This window comes from Topomyia yanbarensis, chromosome 1, assembly GCF_030247195.1.
Source record: "Topomyia yanbarensis strain Yona2022 chromosome 1, ASM3024719v1, whole genome shotgun sequence".
Classification (NCBI taxonomy): Eukaryota; Metazoa; Arthropoda; class Insecta; order Diptera; family Culicidae; genus Topomyia; species Topomyia yanbarensis.
The window spans coordinates 83,769,314-83,795,653 of NC_080670.1; the positions used below are offsets into that span (position 1 = coordinate 83,769,314).

The following is a 26,340-nucleotide window of genomic DNA, read 5'->3' on the forward strand; positions in this document are numbered from 1 at the left end:
CCTGCGCATTGTAAATGTTCAAAACTATTGATTTTCAACGGTCAACAATTTTCTCTTCAATGTAAAACTCATTACTGAAAACTTGAAAACATTTCCATTTTGACGCATCGGCGGACCCCCCTGGGCATTGTAAATGTTCAAAACTATTGATTTTCAACGGCCAACGAACTTCCCTTCAATATAAAACTCATTACTAAAAAGTTTAAAACATTTCCATTTTCACGCATCGGCGAATTGTAAATATACAAAACTATAGATTTTCAATGGCCAACAACTTTCCTTTCAACGATACTATGTGACCGCTAACATTTTGCTTGCAGTCCTTTCCTATAGCAAGCGAAAAACGAACTGCCGCACATTCCAATCTTGCAAATATGAGCCATGAATGTCGTTCACTACATTCATTTTGAGCCGCTGCTATGAAATTTATTTGCAACAGTTCCAACGCAACGGATGATGCAAGTAAAACACACGAGCCATTCACATACATTCGCAACAGCTAGCGAACGAAACCCAACTACGGCAGCAAGCCGAATAACCGAACTTTCACGAACATGTAACAGGCACGATCAGCAGCACGAACGTTTTTGCTTTTCTCTCGTCCGTTTACATGCACAGCAGCCGAAGTCAAACTAGCAGCGGTGCTGTCGTATTGGTTTTTTCCCGAACTTTCGCTTAAAAATGTCATTTGAAATGACTTCTTCCAGCCTTGTTTCTTAGCCTTTGGCTTTTTGGCCTTCTCACCGCCACCAACGCTTTTCTTCTCTCCGGTGGTAACCGATTTGATTAGTCGTCCGATGCAGCTTCTCACGACCACGCACGTCTGTTATGCACTGCGTCTTCCACACGTCTGGCTTTGAGAAAAGCTGCGACACCCCCTATTTATAGGTTTTATCATTAATGTTGATTCTCATTTAAAGTAGTTTTTGAACTATTTAAACAAATTTTATATAGCAAACAACGTATCGGTAGCAAGCGTTGAACGTTTTCCTTCCGATTTATGAAACAAGATTGGCAATCCGTTTAGTAGAAAAAAAGTTATTAAGATTCAAAATGTACGTAACGCTTTCGCTAATATGCACTACTATCGCTTTCTCGCTCGTTCTCGTGGCGTGCATGAGCCTTTTCTTTCCGTCCCGCTTCTAATGGCTTAACCAAAACTAATATGACGGTTTTCCTCCACCAACTGCTCTCGTCAAGCAACCCAATACGAATACTCATAGGAACAAACATGTAGTGGACCTATATATAAACTTTTCATTATTTTATTGTTCATTTGCTGCACCATTTTGACGGCTCTGTGCGGGATGGGCTGAAAATTTTCACTTTTCCGAGTCGTTTTCGAAAGATTTTTCAAAACACTATTTTTCCGTTGATAATGAATGTCCTACATATTCCAAAATTTAATACAACATTGGTACAAATATTTTCGACAAAATGCCGAAGAAATTAATTAAATCCATTCAGTACAACAAAAGATATAAGCGTTCAAAATCTTTCATCATTTTTCTTCCGAAATTTTGAAAAGGGGCCCCTATATTGAAAGGTAAGTCGTTAGTCACGACAAAAATGCCAAAAGTAGAATACACTTTAGGCTGTTAATACAAATGCTACAGTTTTGACTATCTTCTGATCGGTTGTATTAAAACCAGTTATTTCGAATGGAAACACTGAAGTATCGGTACACGCACATCGAAATCTTAAATATTCGAACATATTTATCCTCATATGGTAACCCTGAAAAGGGCATTTAATGAAAGTGAAACAATTAATTTGGCATCAGTAGAGAATCGGATATACTTTTACCCTAGGATAGGATCCGCCAGCTCTGTCCCCTGTTTTTGAACCAATTCTGAACCAGCTCGTGATTGGATGAAAGTGACATAGGCAAACCTTCGGCTTGGAAACTAAAAGTACTAAAGGGCTGCTTGGAAGTGTTGTCATATTGTGATATCAAACATAAAACGACGATTGTTAACTGTGTTGATTTTTTTGTTTTCTCGAGATACCGCTTTATGAAGTGCAGGCATTATTTGGCAGACGAAATCAAACATATTATCCAGAACTGAAGTTCCCGAGAGATCCGGTAGCGCGGTTATCGTGGATTCTGTTCTGTGTGCGGAATAATGCAAAAATGCCGCTTTTCGAAATCAACAGGCTGTGTAGCGTAAGTATGACAATATTTTGAACTTCATGTAAAAATTGTCTTTGTTCCAGTACCGAGTAAATTGGAAGTACTGAGCAACCAGGGAGAAAGTTATCCCGGAAGTCGCTTCTTGTTCTTCCTTTGCTATTATCGATACAGTTGAATTTTACAGTTTTCAACTGAATCGATCATCGGTGTAAATAGGAGCGTGTATTTTCTACTGCTGTTTTCTCCGAAACGATCACATGTAGTACTGGAACAAACCTATACATTGCTCCAAAACAAAAATTAAACCTTGCAGAAAAGTAGTTTTAGAATACTTAAAATAAATCCGAACAGAGAAGATTATCCTTGTGACAGAGGTTGCTTGACTCAGAAAGCAACTTACAAAAATGAAGAGGCATGAAGATATTTTTCGTAATGTCCAACAACGAATATATATATATATATATATATATATATATATATATATATATATATATATATATATATATATATATATATATATATATATATATATATATATATATATATATATATATATATATATATATATATATATATATATATATATATATATATATATATTATTTTGTTTTTCTGTATTCCGATGGAAAAAACGTTATGATCGTTTAAATGCGGATATAAAGACTAAATCTTTGATTTTTCCAGAAGCATGAAATTGGTACATAATATAGAATATTTTAATCAGAACAAATATACGACCGAAACAAAACAAATATTTTGGCAACATTGGTCGAGTGGGGTATGTCGTTTTCAACAGGGATTAGTAAAATATAAGAAGAAGCCAGCTGGCGGATCCTATCCTAGCTTTTACCGTTATTTCGCTATTTCCTTTTGATATACCGAAATAACTTATTTTGATAAAACCTTTCAGAAATTAGTAAAAATTGCAGCATTCGTATTAATAGCCTAAAGTGTATGCTACTTCATTACAGTAATGTCTCTGACATCACCTACCCATCTTTCTAATCTAAAACAGAAAAATTGTTCTGAAAACCTACTAAATGCATAACCTAAAGCGCTTTAAAGCTACATTTTTATGAAATCCCGACAAAAAACAAAATTACGTGTTTGTCCAACGAACTTTCTGTCTCGTTGTGGTACTGAACTATGCCCCCTTCTTGTTGTGAAGTTTATCCACCGACAATCTGACATGACACTCTATTTTTAGATTTGGCAAGAGATTATTAGAGAGTTGACGCAAAAATCGGTAACTCGTACCGTCAAGCGAACATTTGTATTTGACAGCACGAGCTACAAAATTTTGCCTCAACTCTCTAGTAATCGACAAAACTGTCATGTATCGTTTAGAGTTCCTACATTAAAGGTCTAGTCAAGAGAAAATTGACAGCCATAGCTTCAAGAAGTGTGTTGAACTAAACTTTAAATTGTTGAAGCGTAATAATCTTAGCAATACATGTTCCGGTTTTATTGAACAGTTGACAATTATTTAATATTTTTTAAAGATAGAACGATATTTGACCATATGTCGGGGAATATGCTAAATTCAGAGTAAACAATGTGTTTGAAAAATGTTGTTTTTTTTCGATTTACTTTTCATGGAGTCAACTGAAGTACAAAGTTAGTCAATACCACTTTCCTAGCTACTTGAAATGTGTATATAAGATGCTCATTCGAATACAAAAAACTTCTGCTCGTTTGAATATGTCAAACTCATCTTGTCTAGACTTTTACTAGAGTACATTAGTGTTCTTTTATGAGAGACATGTTACGTAATGATGTGTAACTCATTATACGGATGGAGCTACCCCGGCACAAGTGCGTTTTGTCCTAACCATTTTCCAAAGCGTAATTTATAATGATTTTTAAACATTGTATATCTTACATGTTTTTGAATATTTTACAAAGCGTTATGATTGTGATTACAGGGGAAAATGTTGGTTGAATGATATTTATTCAATTCTCCTAATTAATGTTTTATAGCTAAGCTATTATCCTATTTCCTTAGGCGCGTTTACCCTATCTTTTCGTAAATAATAATATGCTCAATCCTTAACCAAGCAAGTTTCTTAGAGTTTGAATTTTCTCAATAACCCTGCAATTGTCACGTATGATAATCGACAACGAATGCAGTATCAGGACATTACTTTTAATGGAGCTTTTTACTTGTTGAGCCGCGATATATGCAAACAAAATAAGTAAAATGCACATTGCGTCATCTAGCCGCACATAAACTAAACTTAACCCTCCGGAAGTCGTGCAAATGGCTCACTGAACGAGCAGCTGCAACTGCTCTAAGACGATTTCACTAGGTTTTCAGAGCAGCGTGTACTCAGTGCACCAGCAGAGATGGTTTGCTCATCAGTGTTCGTTGAGAGAAAAGAGCTATCACACGCTACACACGTATTTTCATTGAGAGTGCGAGTGCGCGCCGGTAGGTCTCTTACACACAATGCCATCGCACGATCTCGGGCATCTCACACAGCTCGCTTCAGAACTGTGCACAGGCAAAATAAAATGATAAAATCAGTTCTCACACAACTGAAATAGACGAAGAAATGTGTACGCAGCTCGCACAGCTCTGCGTAGTTTACAGTTGTATGCACAGAGCTATGCACAGTGTTATGAGTGAGCAGAATTGAAATAAAGCACGTTTAAAGAGGCAACATTATTTGATATATTATATGACACGTAGAGATCTATATTGGTAATTGGCATCCACATCAAAGATTTTCTTCTTTAACAAAATAGTCAACTTCGTTTTCATTGTTTGATTATCATGTTCAATGTTGATATTTTTGAAATTCAACTTCTGAGAACAAAAAAGCAACACATTTTTTTTTAATAGCCCGCCTCTTACCCCCACACTAAAAAGCTCACAAACGGAGCCCCCTGGTAGTGGACACATCAGTTCTCAGCGTACAAAAAAAAAGGTCAGCACAACAAACAAAGTTACGAATCGCGGAAACGCTGAGAACAAAAAAAAAACAATACGAGACCGACAAAACACAAAATTTGACAAGAAGCTGCGGCGAGTACCCAGCGGAAAAGGTCCTTTTAAGGGTCCCATCGTAGCTTTGCAGGAAGCTCATAATAATTTAAATTTATTTATTACTTATTGCTAGAAAAAAATGCATTTATCAATTGTTTTTATTTAAAAAAATGTTAACCAATTATAGCTAAAGGAATAAGCTCGATTGGTGGTGAACTATTTTATTTTTTAAAATTAGTTTCAATTTTGCTTGGAAACGAGTGCGACATGTTATTTGCTTTAAATCAGTAGGAAGCTGGTTGAATAACTTAGGTCCGATGAAAGAAATGCGTCTTTGACCAAGGTTCGTGGATACTGGAGTATAATAAATGATTGGCTTGTCTGGTGCTGTGAGCTCGAATTCCTGTCGTAAATTCTAGATTATTATGAGCAATAGTATTATGCAAAGCATTGTGGATGTACATTATTGTTTGGTAGTTAGTCAACCCAAGCAAAGGTAAAATGTTATGGGCATTATTATTGTATAACAAAATAGTAGGGTACATAAATGGTTTTTTATAAATAATTTTAAGACATCTGTTTTGAAGCGTTTGTAGCTTTTTCAGATTCGAAATACTGGCACGGCCCCACACAGATACAAGGTAGTTCAGCAATGAGTGGATATGCGCATAATAAAATTTTAGAAGTACATGCTGGGGAACAAAAGAGCATACTTTACGCATAGCCCCACATAACGATGCAACTTTTCTCTCTATAGATGTTATATGCTCAATCCAGGAGAGTGTGGGGTCTAAGTGAAGTCCTAAATATTTGAAGCAGTTAGTTTCCTGAATTACAGACTGTCCCATTCTTGGGTCTGGATGCACGCCTATAGCTCTTCTAGATGAACGAAACAGCATATATTTAGTTTTTGATAGGTTCAAGGAAAGAAGGTTTTCGTTGAAATAGGTCGTTAGTGTTTTTAAATCCGATTCAATGTCGCGTACAATATCCAGGCAGTTGTTGTTCGGGTAGAACAACGCGGTGTCATCCGCGAAAAGACGAGGAGTCCCTTTTAACCCGAGTCTACCTAGGTCATTGATATACAATAAAAATAACAGTGGCCCAATATTACTGCCTTGGGGCACTCCTATTTCTATTGGTCTATGAGAGCTACACGAGTCTCCAATAGATACGAATTGGTTCCTATGCGACAGATAGCTACGAATAATATGATTTGATAATCCTCTGATACCATAGCATTCTAACTTCTTAAGCAGGATTGAGTGATCCAGAGTATCGAATGCTTTTTTTAGGTCCAGAAAAAGGGCACCAACAATTCTTTTGCTATCAATTTGACTAATGATGGAGTCAATTAGTTCGGTCATTGCAATTAAAGTGCTGCAGCCCTGTCTGAACCCATACTGGTAGTTGTAAATTATGTTGTGTTTGTTCAAAAACTCGAGTAGTCGAGTGATGAGCAATTTCTCAAGAATTTTATTGAAAACGCACAATGTTGAAATTGGTCTATAGTTGGAAGGTTGGTTTGGATCACCAGCTTTGAAAATTGGAATTACTCGGGCTATTTTTAAACAGTCTGGGTACCTGCCGGTTTGAATTATTAAATTAAAAGCTTTGGTTAGGATATTTGCAAAAGTGGTACAGTTACTCTTAAGAACACTAGCGGGGATCTTATCAGGACCACAACTGTTATTTTTTTCGAGGTCTTTAATCAAAAGGATCACTTCGTTTATGGTTGCAGGACGCAAGAAGATTGTTTCTTGGACGTGTTGTATATTTGTAATAGGATTTGAGTTGGGACTCGTGGGAATATTGTCAGACAAATTTTTGCCAATACTAAGAAATATTAGTTGAAAACATTACATACTTCTTTAGTCTCAGTGACTCTGATATCATTGGAAATTAGGCTGATGGGAACATCCGACTTTGAACGACCAAAAATGGTATTAATATTTTTCCAAAGTTTTGAATGAGTTGTGTTGGATAGAAGGTTTTCAATGTAGGCCTTTTTGCACCGCTTTTTCATTACATTAACGTTTTTAGTTATGTGTTGCAGAAGAGCTTTGAGGTTTTCATCATTGGGGTTATTTTTTACTCGTTTCAGATAATTACTTTTGATTTTAATCAGTGTCCACAAATCGAAATTGATCCAGGGGCAAAAAACATTTAAAAGTTTTGGAGACCGTTCTAGTGTTTTCCGCAAGTAAAGAATTGTAGGTTGTGATGATATTTGTAAGACATACATCTACATCATCAATCAACTCGATGTTTTCTATGAAATTTTAGAAGTCGTTATTGAGTTTTTCATGATTGATTATTGATTTAGTCAAATTAACGGGTTCTCTTTTTACTGCAAGTTTATATGAAGATATAATTTGAACGTGATCACCAACTATGGTGTAAACCGTGTCGTTTCGTAAGCGAGCAGCATCCTCCAGTCTACAAACAACGTGATCAAGAATATTTGAACTAGCTGGGCGAGTCGGAAATGTGTTCGTACATATACGTACCATACGATTCCAGGAGAGCTTTATAACGTGAGATGACATTGTTATTCGATAGGTTAACCGGTATATTGAGATCTCCTACAATGAAACGGGCGCGAATTTGAAGCGGAAGCGAGAACACTTTTAAGCTTGGTAAGGAATTGACCAATATCGTAAGATGGAGGGCGATAAAAACAATGCACATCGAAATAATGTTGCATTATGCAGAGTTCGATGTGAGCATGATGAAAGCAGGCACGTAGCCAGAGGGGGGGGCTAGGGGGCTAAAGCCTCCCCCGAAATTTTTCAAAAATAAATTTAAAAAACCGGTGACTTTTAACAAAACTTGTTGCTTATTTGGTTTGAACAAATTATTGAGAAAAAGTTAAAGAAGGCTATTTCTAACCACCGAAGGCAATGGTCACGAAATTCAGTGTGCTTTATGCTTTTACTCGAGCCAGTGCGAAGCGAACAACAAAAAAGTAACTTTTATATTGTGTGCCTTGTCTGAAGAATACAAGAGACTGTTACTTTAATTGTAGCTGTAATAATCTGTCGAGATTAGTGATTAGCAGAAGCAAGAATTGGTGCTCCAGCCAAATGCGGTGATTATAAAATTATTGATCATTCGCATCCTGAAGGTGTAAATAGAGATTAGACTTTCGGAAACCGGCTCTATCCAGTTCTACCATGGCAGGCATTTAGCGCTCAACAAATTAGTGCAGACGAAACCATTCATTTCGCACAACTTAAAGCACAAGGTTGTGTGTGACAATGCTATAATTAAGATCCTTCTGTATATGGACTATGAGAAAATGAATGTTCCGCTACAAGATCGGATACCGCTTACTCGCAGATTAATGTCACATTTGGGAGAAATGGAATCTATTTGGAAGGGCAATTATTGAGGGCGAAAAGCAAGGAAGATATTCGCGAACATAAAGGCAGCAACTAGGGTGGATGTACCAATAGTCGCATGCTTAAGGAAAACTTTTGATAAAAAATCGATAATAGACCTATGGGCAATGTAATTACATTAAACGAAAGCTTTCAGTCCCTACTTCATAGGAAAAATATAAAGATGGCTTAGTAACCAATTTATGTATTCAAAACCGCTTGTACCACTATAGGAACACATGTACCAATAGTGGTGCAATCGCTAATTTCGGTTCCTATTGTTGCAAATCCCATTGCTTTCTTATGGGACTTGCAACTATAGGTACACTACATCAACTATAGGTGCAAGGGAGCTCAAAATTCTAAGAAAATAATTTTTTTCAATAGTTATTTGAGCAAATTTCAAGGATAACAGTTTTATTAACGCATAATTTTAGTGCGATGAATCGATAAAAAAATATTTGTTGATGGTTGGTATCTTAGTTAGGCGTATAACCCACTACTGCAACTATTGGTACACCTCAACTATAGGAGCACCCACCCTACGATGATGACACGGAAATGTACAATAGCGAGATAGAAATGAACTACTCCCCCCCAAGACATAGTTGGTGAGGAAAAAAATATTTCCTCGCCTCGTAAACAGGTTTCCACGTGCAATGGCTAAGCGCTTGCGCGAGATCTGTAGGACAACCACATAAACTCGTTATATTATTTTTATTGTTTACATAAGGAAATATATAAAAGACCCACGACCCAGTTTGTTATTTTTAAATGATAAGTTTTTGAATTGCACACAATTTTGAATTTCTGTATTAGGTCAGTGCACACTGTACACTCTGTTCTCTGTACACTACTCTGCGCTACACAAAAAGTATTTCAATTTATCTGAGAACGATTGAGCCGAGCATAGAATTTTCATTTCGCGTCATTTTAACGCAATACCATTTTTATTAACGCTTCATTTCATTGTTACGAGTAATTCGTTCCGTACTAATACACTGTTAATCCGTAAATCCGTGATATCTTCGACAAACGTGCAAAAAAAATTCTTTTAAAAGTGGACCGGGCAAAAAGTGGTAAAATAATAGGCAATCACGAAGAGGGACTAAAATGTTGGGACTGATTGAATCTATAAGTCAATAAGTTGGGATAACAGTTTCGATTTCATGTCTTAAGTATGTGACAGTCTTTCGTTCCGTTTTTGCTCGTCATGGAATAAAATGAGAGAGATAATCTTAAATAAGAGAGCAAAGAGAGGAAAAAATCAACCAATCTAAATCGACTCAAGATCACTCTTCTATCTTTACTATACACTCAACACGAGTTCTTTCCGAATTGCGCTCTGATCTTCTCATTTCGTCTTCGTTGCGTTAGGTGCAACAACTTTAATTGAAACTTTTTCCCAAATAGTGATAAAACAAACATGTAATCAGACAAACATTACAACTTTCTTCAAGAAATCATACATCTCTTCCAATCTTGATGATGATTGAAAAAAATCAAGAGCTAATTATTTTTATTCACAAACAAACCTATTACTAAACAGATTAGTGTTCATATTTGTTTAATGAATTGGCAAAGAGTTTTGCAAAAGTTTTACAGGAAACGGATAATTTGCTGTAATTTAAAACAGACAACTCTAAAAGAAAGCCTCGGCAAATTAGGTGCAAGTGCGATGTGTTCTCTTCCATGTGTCGGAAGCAAGTGATGCTGAAATTATTATCTATGTTTATAGTCTCTAGTTATTTTGGTGGTGTCATCAATGTTATATTTACCAAATTTTATGTAAATTAGAAGCATTGAGTAATCAGTGCTAAGTAATTTTCTTTCGATTTGTGAATAGATTCTGAGCAGTTTCGCTCAGTAGATTAAATTCTGGGTAGTTTCCATTAGTAGATTAAATCATTGAAATATATATTTGACATTGTCCAAAACCCCACGAATTCCGAAATAAAACCTTCAAATAAATAAATAAAACCAAAATGTTCAAATATAATATTTACTTAATCTAGGTAATCTTCTCAAGTTACAACGGTTTTGCAAGATTGTCAAAAGTCAATAGAGCTAAGGCATTCTTGCTTTGTAGTGAAATCAGTAGTTTTTGCACTCACTTTACATTTTGACTTTTACTATAGTTTTAGGGATCTAGGAAAATCAGACTAGGATATTTTTAATTCATAAGTACAATGATATAAAAAGTACCTAAAAAGAATCAACTTAAATAGATAAAAAGATAGTTATTCTGAGTTGCCTGATAATGTTGTCGAAGATAGTCTTTAGCCCATTACCTATGAGAGTCAAATGAAAAAAACATGTGTTTTTTTCAGGATTGTTTTGATTACGACATGATCAGTATCATTTAAATTGAAAATTTCATAAAGTCGAGTTAACGCAAACTTCGGATGAAGTCAAAGAGCTAGTAATAGTAGAAAGAAACCTGATCATGAAAATAGGAGTTGAACCTATTTTCTGCATCTACAAATCGCCTGCCTTATCAGAAGATTTGAAGCAAATTTCGACATTCACTTTGTTCGGACATTCTTTGCAACGGTAAACTTTGATTTCACACTGATATATTCCTATTCATGGGGACAACCTTGACGTTGGTTTCGTTCTTCTGATTAGCAAATGCGTGTAAAGTTTCATGAGACGGGTTTTTGGATATTTTTCTACTCATTCCAATTTAGCGTCTTCTACAAATTGTAAAGGTGTATCGAATGTGTAGCATTTTCAAGCAGCGTAGCATTTTCAAGCAGCCCTTAATACTTTGAGCTCTTGACTATTCATTTTCTTAACTAGAGAAATTTCTAACTTGTAAATCAAAAATAATCAAATTTAATTCGTCGATGCACTATAGCCTTTCTTGTAACAGGCAACATATTATTAGAGTTTTTAGTGTATATTGTCTTATTTTTGGAATTGTTTTCACTAAGAACTTTTCATAATTACGTTCAGTTTCCAGTGATTGTTTCAAGTCATCAGAATTAATACATTTATGCAATAATTTTTAAGCCCCTCCCGAAACAAAATCCTGGCTACGGGCCTGGATGAAAGCCGTTAACAACAGTGTTCAGCACTACTCTATGAGAAATATTCTTCCTGACGTAGATAGCTACTCCACCGTTCGATTGTTCTCTACAGGAAAAAATCCCATTATAGCCCCTAATTTTAAAGATATCTTCATTGCCCGACTTGATCCACGTTTCCCCGATAACAAGCACATCAATTAATTTATTGCAACGATCCAATGTTTGCAAGATTTGATCAAATTTACAAAGCTCATTCATACCCCTTATATTCCATTGCAAAATATTCAGCGATTTACTATTATTCATTGAAACACTCGCATTATAACTGTCTATATCATCGTGAAAGAAATTTTCTATATAAGCCATTGAAATGAAATGTAAATTATATGTAAAAGAGCAAAATGTTATAAAAGCAAGAAGCACTATTCCCTCGGGATATTGTTTGTTCGTTTTCTTTTGGGTGATGGAGAAATATTCGCAGGTAGCGAGTCTGCAACGTCAGAAGAACCATTTGAGTATAGGCTAGTTATGCGGTTTAGATCATTCCGGTTATTTTGCTAAATCTTCATGAAAAATTAATCAGCACTTTCCCCTAACAATGATAACTGCTTTGCGTTTACATCACACAAATTAGAACATGCAACTTTAACAAGTTTTCCACTTCCGTTATCAATCTGCTTTCTCGAAAAAGAAGTTCTCGACCACACTTTCTGGCAGGAGCGGATCCAGAAAAAAATTTCGAGGGGGGGTCCGAAATTTTGATTTTTGAATGAACATTGTACAATACGTTATGTGTAACAACCTCATTTAATGAAAACCAGTTTTGGTGGTCAAATTTGGTTTGCAATGATTTTAAGTTTGAAACTAATATAAAATCGAAACTCATATTCAAAATTTCTCTCCAAGTTGAAAATTTTCGGAGGGGGTCCCTCTAGGGTTCGTCGCGGTGCGGATGTGGGCGGTAAATGGATTGTCCGAACCGCAACCGCAAAAAAATTATAAAACCGCACCGCTTACCGCAACCGCAATTTATTTACCGCACCGCACCGCGCGGTAATGCGGTAAATGCGATAAAATTTTTATATTTTACATTTCTTATAAAAGAAATGTATAGAATTCGCTCAAACTTTCAAGATTTTTTCCGAGGCCCGGAGGACCGAGTCTTATATACCAATCGACTCAGCTCGACGATTTGGGACAATGTCTGTGTGTGTGTGTGTGTGTGTGTGTGTGTGTGTGTGTGTGTGTGTGTGTGTGTGTGTGTGTATGTAACGGACAAATTCTCATTCGTGTTTCTCAGCAATGACTGAACCGATCTTATCCAAACCAATTTTAAATGAAAGAACTAAAAAACAGTATAAACGCTATTAATTTGTTTTTGATTCTGATGTTTAGTTTCCAAGATATGAATGTTTGAATGCGTAAAAATGGCGTTTTTTGCAGTTTTGTTGAATTATCTGCCGAAATTGACAATATAGATTAACAATATGTTTTTAGACAGCTTTAACGAATACCTTTCGAACAAGCTATAGATTGTTGAAATCGGACTATTATCAAAAGAGATATTTAACATTAAATGCGGACGAAAGATTTTTATCATTTCCCATTGCCAGAAATATGACCAAAAACATGTAATCTATTATTAACGCCAAAACGGCTTATTTTAGGTCAATAGTATCTTCGGAGAATTTAATGGAGGAAATATGCCCTTTCTTTTGGTATTGTGCTTTTGCTGATTGATCCCCCTATGAGTGAGATATTTTCACAAATTTTCTTGGAAGTGATTATATCGAAATGATGCCTTCTACAAATTTGTAGCTCTTACTTTTGCGAATAACTTTACTGAAGACTTCGAATATCTATTTTGAATACTTTAAAAGTTATGGCTTGTTGTTTGTGGATTACTCTTTGTCGCCTATTTATTGTTCAATATAGAAATAATCCATTGAAATAAGCCAAACATTATTTCGACAAATCGAATTTTGTATTTCATTTTTCTATCTACAACCGCTAGAAATAATCACCGAACACTTCCAAGTTGTCTGGAAGGAACTTGATAACTTATCAGTGCAAAAATGTTCATTTGTGCGAACCTTCTGACTGCAATTTTTCTAACTAATGACCATCGGATCGATCTGAAACATATCGGAAAATGAAAAGCGAAATAAATAACTCCAAGCAATGGCGTAGCCCAGAGAAGGTTTTGGGGTTTAACACCATACAACGCTCCCCACCCCCCCCCCCCCCCAACACACCCAAAAAAAAAATTGGATTGAAGTTGAAAATTTATTGATGCAGACTGATTTAATTCAATATTACAATAACAATTATCTGATCCGTAGATTGATAACCTGTTGTTGTAAACATCATGAGGACTTTTGATAAATTGTCGAAATGGGGTCCTGATATGTAACTGATCTTGATTTCACAGTTGTCTAATAGCATCAATATCAAATTCTTGCCTGAAAATATTCCAATAGAAAATTCCAGAGTTCTGCAATCAGTCATAGTCCTCAGATTTATTTTCAAATTGATCTCGTTTTTGTAGAGATGTACTGTAATAAGGGTCTTTATTAAATAGGAAGAGAAGTTAAAATTGATTTAATGTCTATGAAACATAGAACTGCTCACCAAAAAAATGCATAACTTTCAACATTTGCTAAAAATGTTCTTGCCTTTCTCATTCACTCTAAAATTCGTCAATCTAATCCCGACCCGGAGGGCCGAGTGTCATATGCCAATCGACTGAGTTCGTCGAGATCGGAAAATGTCTGTGTGTGTATGTATGTGTGTATGTGGAAAAAATGTGACCTCTGTTTCTCAGAGATTGCTGGACCGATTTGCACAAAGTTAGTCTCAAATGAACAACCTTCCCGTCGGCTGCTATTGATTTTTTTTATTGATTGGTTTGATTCCGGTTCCGGAGTTACGAGTTGAAAAGTGCAATCACACAGCAAATTCCCATATAAACTGAAATGAAAAATTTTCAAAATCAAATTTGTATTTTTGATGCCAAATGACTTTAAAATGCATGAAACATTGAGATGTTTGACAAAAATTGACTTTTTTTGGACTTTGGTACATTTTTGTCTTTCTCATATAGAAAGGTTATGCAATCACTTTAAAAATCGTCAATCATACCGGCCCGGAGGGAGTATGCAGTGAGGGGTTGCGGTTGCTACTTTAAAATCAAAACTAGTTTAAAATTTCTTAACAAGTTGAAAATTTTCGGCCGGATCTGGACCTCCCGGACCTTTCTCCATGATCCGCCGCTGGTTTCAAGCGATGTTTCAGTATCACATAGTATCTCAAGATCGTGGCTGTCGATCCATTGTATTTATGTGCAAATCGTACTGAACATGTAATATTCATTTCCACCATTGTATTGAACATAACCAGCCATGGAATCGTAGTCTGGACAAATGAGACAAGCACACTTGCACCACTAGGTGGATTAAGACAGGTTTTTTTGGGAATGCGTCGAGTTGGGACGAAAACGTAATATGATTAATAACGAGGATAACACTTTCCGAATGTAGAGAGAAATTTATGAAAAATAACGATGTCCATTCGATTCTAGCAGGTTCTGATCGATTTTGATGAGCATTTGATTTTTGTTGTATGACCAATTATATGTATAGGTGAAATGTTTAAAATTAGTAATTTAAGGTCAAGATAGCATCATTTTGAAACCGCCAACTTCGGAGGTTTAGTATCTTCGATGAGTTTTACAAACGTTAAACAGCGCATCATTTGATAAAATAATTTTGACGGTATATCGTCCAAGAAGTATTTATGGTGATTTTTCTCAGGTTAATATTCATGACTACAATAAAGTCTCAACAAATTCGCTAGACACGAACTCTGTTACTATTTTCTGAAAAATTAATTCTGCATAATTTTAAAACTTCAAAAATTACGGTTTCGGAATTATGCCGTTTGGACAGTATGATCGATTTTCACCAAACCCCCACCAAACCGAATTTCTGGCTACGCCGCTGACTTCAAGTAAGTAGAAACAAAGTCGTTCTACTCTCGTTCACAAGAAACTTCTTCGAATGCTGAATATCTATTATAATACATTGAAACCCTGATTTTATCAGCCAAATATGAACATATGTTTGATGGGCTCTAGCAGACGAACAAGACTGAATTCGAGTAAATCCTTTCTTGAGCATGTTTTCCTTATCATGAAGATGGAAATATGCAAAAATAAAAAGTTCATCATAATCAGAAATAGTTATCAGACTACATCAAGGGACGGGAAGAATATTTTAACAGCTTTAGTTTATTATAAAGAAAAAAAAATTGCCCGCTTTAGTCAATGTCCCCATTTTGTCAGCCTAAAATACGCCATGAGACTGATAAAAATGGGTCTTCCTTGTATGTATTATTCACTGTGTTTCACATTAATAGGTACATTTCATTTTTGGGGATTTTTTATTATATCGAAATACAACAATTTTTAGGTAATTTTCAAGGGGTTTTTTTTAAACTTCTTCCAAAATTTGGCGAACCTATTCCAATTCGTATACCAATTAATTGGTATACTTAAGGGTTAATATGTTGCAGATAGAGAAAATACTGAAATTTTCAGCTTTTTTCTTACACAATATTACGAAAGATTATTGAACAATTTTTCTTAATAAGTTTGTGAAAATTATGAACTATTTGAAATTTTTTTAATAATTTTATTTTTTATTTAACCGTGATTTTTTAATAAATAGTGACCATCGCTTCACAACGTAGTCTATTTTTCATGGCTTGCGGTGAACACGATCTCTCGAATTGCTGAACTGAAAATTATGGAATAGAAATTAATTTTTGGTATTCTTTACTTTACTCGAAGCGCAGATAGCTCTGAATTAGACCCGCTGGTGCCCTAAGACGATTTCGCTAGATTTTCAGAGCACTGTGCACCCAGTGCATTAACGCAAGTGACGGAAGGTTATCGAAAAGTTTCGTGAAAATGAAAATTCCAGTAATGATGATGATTTTCCCAAACGGTTCGTTTTCGAGAGGTTTTTATTTGTTCTTTGGCATTAGGATTAGCGATAATAATTCAAATCAAGGATACTACTGGGAAGTCACCTTTAGAAAAAGTCGATGTCGAAGTAAAATTTGGAACTATGCACGCATGCACTTCAGAGATAGCGTGATATCCGGAGCTGCGATTTCATTTCAACCCTTTTTTGTGAAAATGGCGATACAGGTAAACTTCGATATAACGTACATTTCGGTTTAAAAATTGTACGTTATATCGAATTGTACATTATATCGAAGCATGCAAAATCCTCACAGAATTGTTGCTCATGGTACTTTATTTTGAAAAATTTTGATAAATCGTAAATAATTTTGAAAATCTAACCTACCTAGCAGTGTGAAACAACTTTTCTCATAAGAAAATTATAGTGGTTCTATAAAAATGATGCCGCAATTGATTTTTTTTTTTGGTTCTATAAAAGGATGCCGCAATTGATTAATATTCAGATTTTTTTAGTGTGTATGAATCAAATTTATTGAAAATATTCTTATTTTGACTCCTTTTCTAATTATTAAGTCATTAGCCATTATTATTCTGTGTGGGCTTGTAAAATGTTTTTTTAATATTCCCGCCATTTGTGCCTCATCAAATAAAAGCAATCTATGAACTTTCATCATTAGAATAGACTAAGAAGATCCACTTGTATCCACGATTCAAGAATTTCTGAAAATATATTTCAATCCGCTAACCGGTTTCCTAAAATGATGTGACACATAACAGGATTCGAAAACAATCTTCGATTCTAGTAACCGGATTCAAGAGTCTAAGCAACAAGAAATTTTGATAAATATCACTGGATTCCTCGTCGATCGTCAATGGGACGTCATTTCATGTGTCACATGATGGCAACATCAATGTAAAACAGACAAAAGAATCATGAGTCCAGGGAACTGAATTCAGGAATATCCGAAATCGGAGTTGAATGTGTCCGCATTAATTGCAATACGATTCGCAGATCACATGGGTATGTAATTTGATGACCCAAATGTCGAGAATCTGTAATCCGAAGTACTGAATTCAGGAAGCGATTGTACACACCAAAAAATAATGAAATTTAAATGACATGTAAATCGATATGAATGTAAACATACAAACCTTTAATCGAAAATTTGATTGAAAATTAAGTTGAATTCAATGCACTCAATGGGAACATCAATAAGCATATGATTTTATACTTTCGTTCGTGTAATATTACATGTCATTTATTTTACAGCAATATTGGATTAAAAACACTTTAAAATGCATAGGTATCCCGTTTAATCAAACTGTAATTTTCAATCAACGTGTAAAATATAACAAAATTCCTTGAAGAAAGCACGACAAGTTGTGTGTATTTGTTGTGGAACTTAATTTTACATTTATATTCATGCTCTAAATATGTGCATGAAAATATATTGAAAATTACAAAATATTTTTATCTGTGTATCTGATTGTCATCAAATATGATAGCACTAGGCATGCTAAATTTAAACATTGTCATTCGGCCCAGAGAATTAGACTCCGCAGTGCTGAAACCACACACCAAAAAAATAATGAAATTTAAACAACATGTAAATCAATGCGAATGTAAACATACAACGATTGAATCCAAAATTTGATTGAAAATTACGTTAAAATCAATTGGAGCATCAACCAGCATACAATTTTACACTTTCATTCGTGTAATATTACATGTCATTCATTTTACAACAATATTCGAGTAAATACATTGAAGTGCATTGGTTTTCCGTTTAAAGAAACTGTAATTTTCAATCTATGTGTAAAATTATAATAAAATTCGTTGAAGAAAGCACGACAAGTCGTGTGTATTTGTGGTGGAACTTAATTTTACATTTATTTTCATGCTCCAAATATGTGCATGTTGACGATAGTCAACAGGGTAGTTTCCGATAATATAATCTCGAATAAAACGACCGTAGAGTAGGATTTCAATGTGCGAGATTATAATATTCCTGCAAATGTACATAACAGTATAAGTATTGAAAGTAATAGAGATAGGGCACGTGTGTATAAATTTAGGTTATGTGTAACTTACGTTTAGTCCCTTAGCTATTATTAATGCTTTAATTTGCACCGCGCCAACTAGTTTAGTTCATATAATTCCTGTAGTTATTAAGTAATTTAATTATATAATAAGAGGGTAATTTAGATTTAATACAATGCTTACCAATTTCCATTGGCATTTTAATTTGGAATAGAAACTCGTTGTAAGACAACGTAGAGCAAATCCACTAATTGCAGAAAGGTTCTATTAGCATAATAAATTTTAATAAAAAGCAATCAACTTTACCTATAATTTCAGCACACTCACTTTTAGGCAGATTAGGTATAAGATTTTAGATGTAAGCTAAGTATACGATTTTAGATATAAGCTAGGATAAGATTTTAGATATATGCAAGATTTTAGACGACTGCTACGATCAGAACTTATTCTTCTTTTATCTAACTCACCCAAGTGACAAGTGTAAGTACCTGTCACTCCCAGTTGCCCAACGATCTCGTTTGTTAGGGTTGACTTTTGGTATGTGGACCAAGGTGCTTCATGTAGCGTGTCTTCATCAATGGTGCTAGGGTGAGTTGAGCTAAGGCGCGCGCACTTGCGTCTAGTTCAAGTGACACTCCTCCCCAGTATGTCGATCCGATGGTCGGCTTACAACTGATCGCGCCGTACGTCTAACACAGCCAGCTTGACCACCGGGCGCTCGTAGACACCATTCGCAGTTTTTACAGTCGCTGCTCTGATTTTGCCGTCCTTACTGATATTAGTACCGATAATCTTCCCTTTGGGCCAGCAGTTTCGAGGTAGATTGGGGTCGGCAATTACTACTACGTCACCAACTTCGATTGGTTTTGTGTCGACATACCACTTTGTCCTACGGGTGATCTCTGGTAAGTAATCGCTCAACCAACGTTTCCAAAATTGGTTCGCCAACACCTGTGATGTTCGCCAAGTCCTCCGCAACACATCACCGCTATCGTTGAAGGTACACAGCGGTTTTGTACCATCAGAAGATCCTAGGAGGAAGTGATTCGGTGTGAGAGCAGGAGCAGATTCGTCGTCTACCGGAACATGGGTCAGCGGCCGTGAGTTCACGGTGTTCTCGATCTCGGTCAGTAGATTCCGGAGTATTTCGTCGTTGGGCTTCCTCGATGGACAAATCGACATCAGATTCCGCTTCACTACTCCGATTAGACGCTCCCAACTGCCGCCCATATGCGGCGACAAAGGAGGGTTAAACTTCCAGCTGGTCTCTGCACTGTTGAACTCTTTCATAACGTCTTCCATATTGACCTGCTTTGCTGCTTCCTGCAACTCTCGATTCGCCCCGATGAAACAGGTTCCACGATCACTGTTGATTGTTCTTGGAGTTCCTCGGCGAGCTGCAAAGTTGCGGAGACCCATGATACACGAGTCAGTATTAAGCGTGTGTACGATCTCAATGTGGATCGCCCGAGTAGTCATGCACGTGACTAACATACCCCAACGTTTCTCCACCCTGCGACCTACGACTACTTCCAGCGGTCCGAAGTAATCAATGCCTGCATGCGTGAATGGACGAGCAAAAACATCGAGTCTTTCATACGGGAGATCAGCCATCGTTGGTGGCTGCGGAATTGAGCGGTTGTTTTTGCAACGTTGGCAGTCTTTGCGCACTTTTGCGTAAGCGGTACGTAGTCGGGGAATCCGGAATCTTTGCCGCAATTCGTTCATAACTGTCTCGTGGTTTTGGTGATGATATTTGTTGTGGTAGTGTGCAATTATGAGCGTAGTCGTGTGATGGTTACGGGGTAAAATGATTGGATTCTTGGCGTCTTCAGTAGCCAACGCACAGGCGCTTATTCGACCACGCATTCTCATCAGACCATGTTCGTCCAACCAGGGTGATAATTTATACAGGGAGCTGGCTTTTAGCACGGACGAATTGGATACCCCACTCGGTTTCAGAAGGATGGATACTTCGTCTGGATAGGCTTCTCGTTGAGCTTGGCGTATCACGTAACGTTCAGCGACCAGCAATTCTTCCGATGTAGGGGGTCCACATACGATGGGCCTATTCTGTTTCCTCAGGCGACAGTTTGCTGGGAAACGATGAACAACAATGGCAACGTTAATCATCCGCTTCCAACTGGAGACCTTTATTGAAGTGTCTGGCTTTATTAAGTGAACTAGCAGACTCGGACGGAGTTCAGTGTCGGTTTTGCTTCCCTTCACCAATTGATGTGGCCAAGCTTCTTCCGGTAGCCAGAGAAATTCCGGGCCGTTGTACCATCTCGAACTGGGGGTCATGTCTGGCGATTTCTCCCATTTTGTAGCATCATCTGCGACATTAAGTTTGGTCGGGACCCAGCGCCATTGATTCACCTCTGTAGCTTCCAAAATCTCACTCACCCGAGATGCGATGAATGGGGAATATCGGCGATGGTCGGAGTTCAACCAGCAAATCACGTCTCTGGAATCCGTGTGGTAGAAGAGCTTATCTACGGGAAAGGACAATGAGTCGACGATCGACCGAGCGAGTCTCACACCGATGACTGCAGATTGACACTCTAGTCTCGGAATCGTATGGTATCTCAGCGGTGCGACTCTAGTTTTGGCGGCGACGAGGGAGGATCGGACGACTCCGTTCTGTACGAAACGCAAGTAGCAAGCAGCGGCCATCGCGTTCTCACTCGCGTCCACGAATGTGTGTAATTGGACATGTTCGTAGTCGCGGGTGAAGTTTGAGCGCAAGCATCGCGGAATCTGTACTTGTTCGACTTGAGGCAGTCCTCTCAGCCAGATTCGCCATTTTGTGAGAATGTTGTCGTCAACCTTATCGTCCCATTGAATTCCGGAGCGCCAAACTTCTTGCAACAGAATCTTCAAATAGACGAGAAACGGAGCGATAAGCCCAAGAGGGTCGAATATCGTCATCAGAACTCGCAGTACTTCTCTCTTCGTTGGCCGACGATGACCTTCTAATAGGTCACGGTCGTAGCGATCCCAACCGACCTTAAAGGTAAAAACATCTGCTTCGGTACACCACCACATGCCCAGCACCTTTTCCGTGGCAATTTCTGGCGAAAGGTCCAAATTCTTGTCGGTGGTGTTGTTCTCCTGCAATGCTTTCAAGACACTTTGAGAGTTGCTGGCCCAATTGCGGATTTCAAATCCGCCTTGCGAGTGCACGAATGCTACGTCCTGTGCAAGTTTGATCGCCTTTTCTTCGGTGTCGACGCTCACTAACATATCGTCTACATAATGCTGTTTTTTAATGACTTCTGTGGCTGCCGGATATATCTGCGCGAAGCGATCTGCATTCATGTTCATCACATACTGGGCACAACTCGGAGAGCAACAAGCGCCAAAAGTCATAACTCTCATCACGAAGACCGCAAGCTGCCCATTTTCATCCCTCCAGTAAAAGCGTTGGCACTGCTGGTCCGGTTCCCGAATCATAACCTGGTGAAACATTTCCCTGATGTCACCAGTCAAGGCAATAGGGCTCTCACGAAAGCGGATCAACACGGTGTACAGCGAGGACAGTAGGTCGGGGCCTTTGAGCAGTGCCGAATTGAGAGAGACTCCGTGTACCTTGGCTGCTGCGTCCCACACCATTCTCACCTTCCCGGGTTTGTTCGGATTCGTGACCGGGAATACTGGAAGATACCATGTACGCTGGTACGACTGCTGTAGCTCATTCTCTGTCAGTTTCCGAATATAGCCTTTACTCAAGTGATCAGCTATTTTTTGAGTCAGAGTTTCGGCGAGTGCTTTGTCCTTGACCATACGTTTCTCCAGGCATTGAAAACGATGCAGAGCCATCGCTTGGCTATCCGGCAGACGCAGATTGTATGAGCGCCATAGTAGGCCCGTTTCGTAGCGTTGTCCCGTGAATCTGGTCAAAGATTGTTGAAGAGACAGTGCTGTTTGGTCCTCGACAGAAAGCAGCACTTTATGCGGCTTCGTGATTCCTAGACTATCCAGAGAGAAATAATCCTTCATCGCCTTGTGCAGATCTTCATCCGTCTTATCCAAATCGCAATTACTAATATGGTAGACGGAGTGTACTGGGCTTGATGCTAGATCGGTGCTCCCACCTCCGCAGACCGTCCAACCTAAACGTGTCTTTACTGCGATCGGTTGACTCGGTTTGCCTTCGCGGCAGTTAAGAATCATACTAAGGTGCAAATCTTTAAGTCCGATCAAAATTCGTGGTCGAACGCCCTGGTATGATGCAATCGGTAGTCCTTGCAGGTAGGGGTTGACCTGCGACAGTTCCTTGATGTCCATTGTTTGGAATGGGAGCATTAGTTCGTTCACTGTGCGGGCACCGTTGATGGTATAGCTCTTAGCACCACTGTGAATACCAGCTATTTGTAGTTCAACGACACGTGAGTTCGTTTCATGACGCTGTGTTCCACTGGTCCAGTGCAGACACAATGGCTTAATTTCTCCTTCCAGCTCAAGTTCGTCAGCCAGCTCTTCATCTAGCAGTGTAAGGGCTGATCCATCATCAAGAAATGCGTAAGTTCGCACAGATCTACGCTCTCCATGAAGCATTACGGGTAGGTAGCGGAACAATGTGTCGCTGGTTTTTGTTCGATGTGTGTGACATCCATGCGTCACCGTTGAATTCGGTTCTGGAAATTCGTTGGTATTTTCTGATGATATTGATGTCGAGCTCTTGGACGTCCCTTCAGTAGCCAATGAATGCTGCCTCTGGTCGTTATGAAGCAATGCATGATGCTTGTATTGGCATCCATTTTTTCCACAGACTTTTGCTTGACACATACCGTCGTGACGACAAAGGCATCGCCGACAGAGCGAGAACTCTCGTACAATGGCCCACCTTGAATCCCGAGAAAGCTCCAGGAAACGTTTGCACTTGTCGATGGTCTTACAATCAGCTTTGCACACCAAGCACACATCGTTTGATCCATTTGCGCTGGGATTCACAGAATGTGCGTTCAAAAAGTTCCCTTTCTTTGCAGTACTGCGGGACTCGCTCTGTGTTGGCTTGATACTCATGTTGCTTGGGCACATCAGAGCACTTGCCGCTTCGGCTATGGTGTAAATCCAGGTACTGAATGCCGCCAAGTTGACAGCCGGAAGAGACTGCCGATGTTGCGCCCAGTTTAGCTTCATCGTGGGTGGCAGTTTGTTGACAAGCTGATGCAGGAGTGTAACGTTGTACAGATATTCTTCCAAGCCACAGGCGTCCACTGTCGCACAATAATTCTCCACGCTAACAGCAAAGTCCACAAGTGTCTCAAACTTGTCTTCCCTTATGGGTGGCAGAGCGCAGATTTTTTCGATGAGCGAGTTAATTATGGCTTCCGGTTGCCCGAACATCATCTTTAAGATTTTCAGCACACCGGGGACGTTGGAAGAATGTACTAGCCGACTCTTTACCGCTTCATAAGCTCGTCCTTTTAAGCTCCGTTGCAATCGGAAAATATTCTCGTCGTTCGTGAAACCGCACATAGCCGTCGTACTGTTGAATGTTGCTAGGAAGAGAGGCCATTCCTCGGGGTTGCCGGAAAACTGAGGCAGATCCCTCGAGATAGCATGCCGCGCCGCTATCTGCTTACTAGTCAATGAACCGCGATCTTCTTCGCGTTGGGCGGAATATCCGTGGTATGGGTTTTCGTGGTGCACCGACGCCGCGATATCCGATGCTGATCGATGGTTCGTACGGGAAATCGTACCAGCTCTTTGCTGGCTTTCCTGATGAGAGTGTCGACTGGAGTGAGCATATGGGACGAAATCAGAAACTTGTTGGCCATCTACCCACTCTCTTACGGCACTTCCTGCGCTACTTAAATTTGATCCCGTCTCATTAGCTAGTTCTTCCAGCAATTTATATTTCTCCTCCAAGTACGTTCTTTCTTGCTCCGTTTTCTTCGCGTTTAGCAAGCGTTCCTCCTCCAGCTTGTTTGCATTCAGAGCACGTTCCTCCTCTAACTTTTGCAGCTTTAGTTTGGCGAGAACATGCGAGGTTCTGCTGGACGTATGGGATACAACCGATTTAACTTTACTGACCTTAAGTGTCTGCGCGTTGTTGGGATCCGAATTCGAAAGTACAGGAACAACAGGCAAGGTTGTTTCTTTTGTTCCATCTGGATTCGAGTTGGACCCCGAAACCGGGTTCGGGTTTGTACAACCTACACAGCTCCAAGACATATCTTCGATATCCTGCGTGACTCCAACACAGCTGAAGTGAAACCATTGGAGACACTTGTCGCAGCTCACCATTTCCTCGTCGTCTTCTCCGCGACAAACTCGGCACGACCGGCCAACGTGAGAGGTCTCCGGGTCAGCCGTTCCACCCGTGCTCATCACTTGCTTACTACCTGGTTTTGCACCACGATGGCCACCACCGGCGCTACTACCTTTATTTGATCGGCCTCTTCCCGACATAACTAGTTGGCGCGGTGCAAATTAAAGCATTAATAATAGCTAAGGGACTAAACGAATATTATAATTTGTTGACGATAGTCAACAGGGTAGTTTCCGATAATATAATCTCGAATAAAACGACCGTAGAGTAGGATTTCAATGTGCGAGATTATAATATTCCTGCAAATGTACATAACAGTATAAGTATTGAAAGTAATAGAGATAGGGCACGTGTGTATAAATTTAGGTTATGTGTAACTTACGTTTAGTCCCTTAGCTATTATTAATGCTTTAATTTGCACCGCGCCAACTAGTTTAGTTCATATAATTCCTGTAGTTATTAAGTAATTTAATTATATAATAAGAGGGTAATTTAGATTTAATACAATGCTTACCAATTTCCATTGGCATTTTAATTTGGAATAGAAACTCGTTGTAAGACAACGTAGAGCAAATCCACTAATTGCAGAAAGGTTCTATTAGCATAATAAATTTTAATAAAAAGCAATCAACTTTACCTATAATTTCAGCACACTCACTTTTAGGCAGATTAGGTATAAGATTTTAGATGTAAGCTAAGTATACGATTTTAGATATAAGCTAGGATAAGATTTTAGATATATGCAAGATTTTAGACGACTGCTACGATCAGAACTTATTCTTCTTTTATCTAACTCACCCAAGTGACAAGTGTAAGTACCTGTCACTCCCAGTTGCCCAACGATCTCGTTTGTTAGGGTTGACTTTTGGTATGTGGACCAAGGTGCTTCATGTAGGGTGTCTTCATCAATGGTGCTAGGGTGAGTTGAGCTAAGGCGCGCGCACTTGCGTCTAGTTCAAGTGACAGTGCATGAAAATAAACTTAAAATTACAAAATATTTTTATCTGTGCAACCAACAATGGTCAAACCAATATAATTATTTTTGTTTTCAGTTAGAAATTACTGATCTTGTATTATTTATGGAGATACATGTTTGGTTTTAATAAATAACAATCATCCGCAAATGAAATTGAAAAAAATCGCTCTCGGGGCCTTCAATGAAATAGCCAATTGCTAACATGCTTATTGGAAGCCCAAATAGTACGTTTTAAGATTGTGTGTAACATATTGAATTCTTAAAATATGGAATACATGCGTAATTGAAAAGAAATTTGGACCTGAAAAATAAATTAAAAATATTGTACGTTATATCGAGGAAAAATGTGCGTTATATCGAGTGACGCTATATCGAGGGTACGTTGTATCGAAGATTACCTGTACTTACAAATGTAAACATAAGGCTTTTTTCATACATGCGAATGAGGGCTTTGAAACGCAACCAATTAACCTAAAATTTTGATTCTACGATATTGCTTTCTTAAACTACAGCAAAAA

General features: G+C 38.1%; 1 protein-coding gene across 1 annotated transcript; it reads right to left on the bottom strand.

Annotated features, from left to right (window-relative positions):
• Nucleotides 1–19,232: 19,232 nt before the first annotated feature.
• Nucleotides 19,233–24,986, bottom strand: LOC131696311 (uncharacterized). The gene has a single exon (XM_058984859.1). It carries the CDS (start codon nucleotides 24,984–24,986, stop codon nucleotides 19,233–19,235), a length of 5,754 nt encoding a protein of 1,917 aa, XP_058840842.1.
• Nucleotides 24,987–26,340: the final 1,354 nt, after the last annotated feature.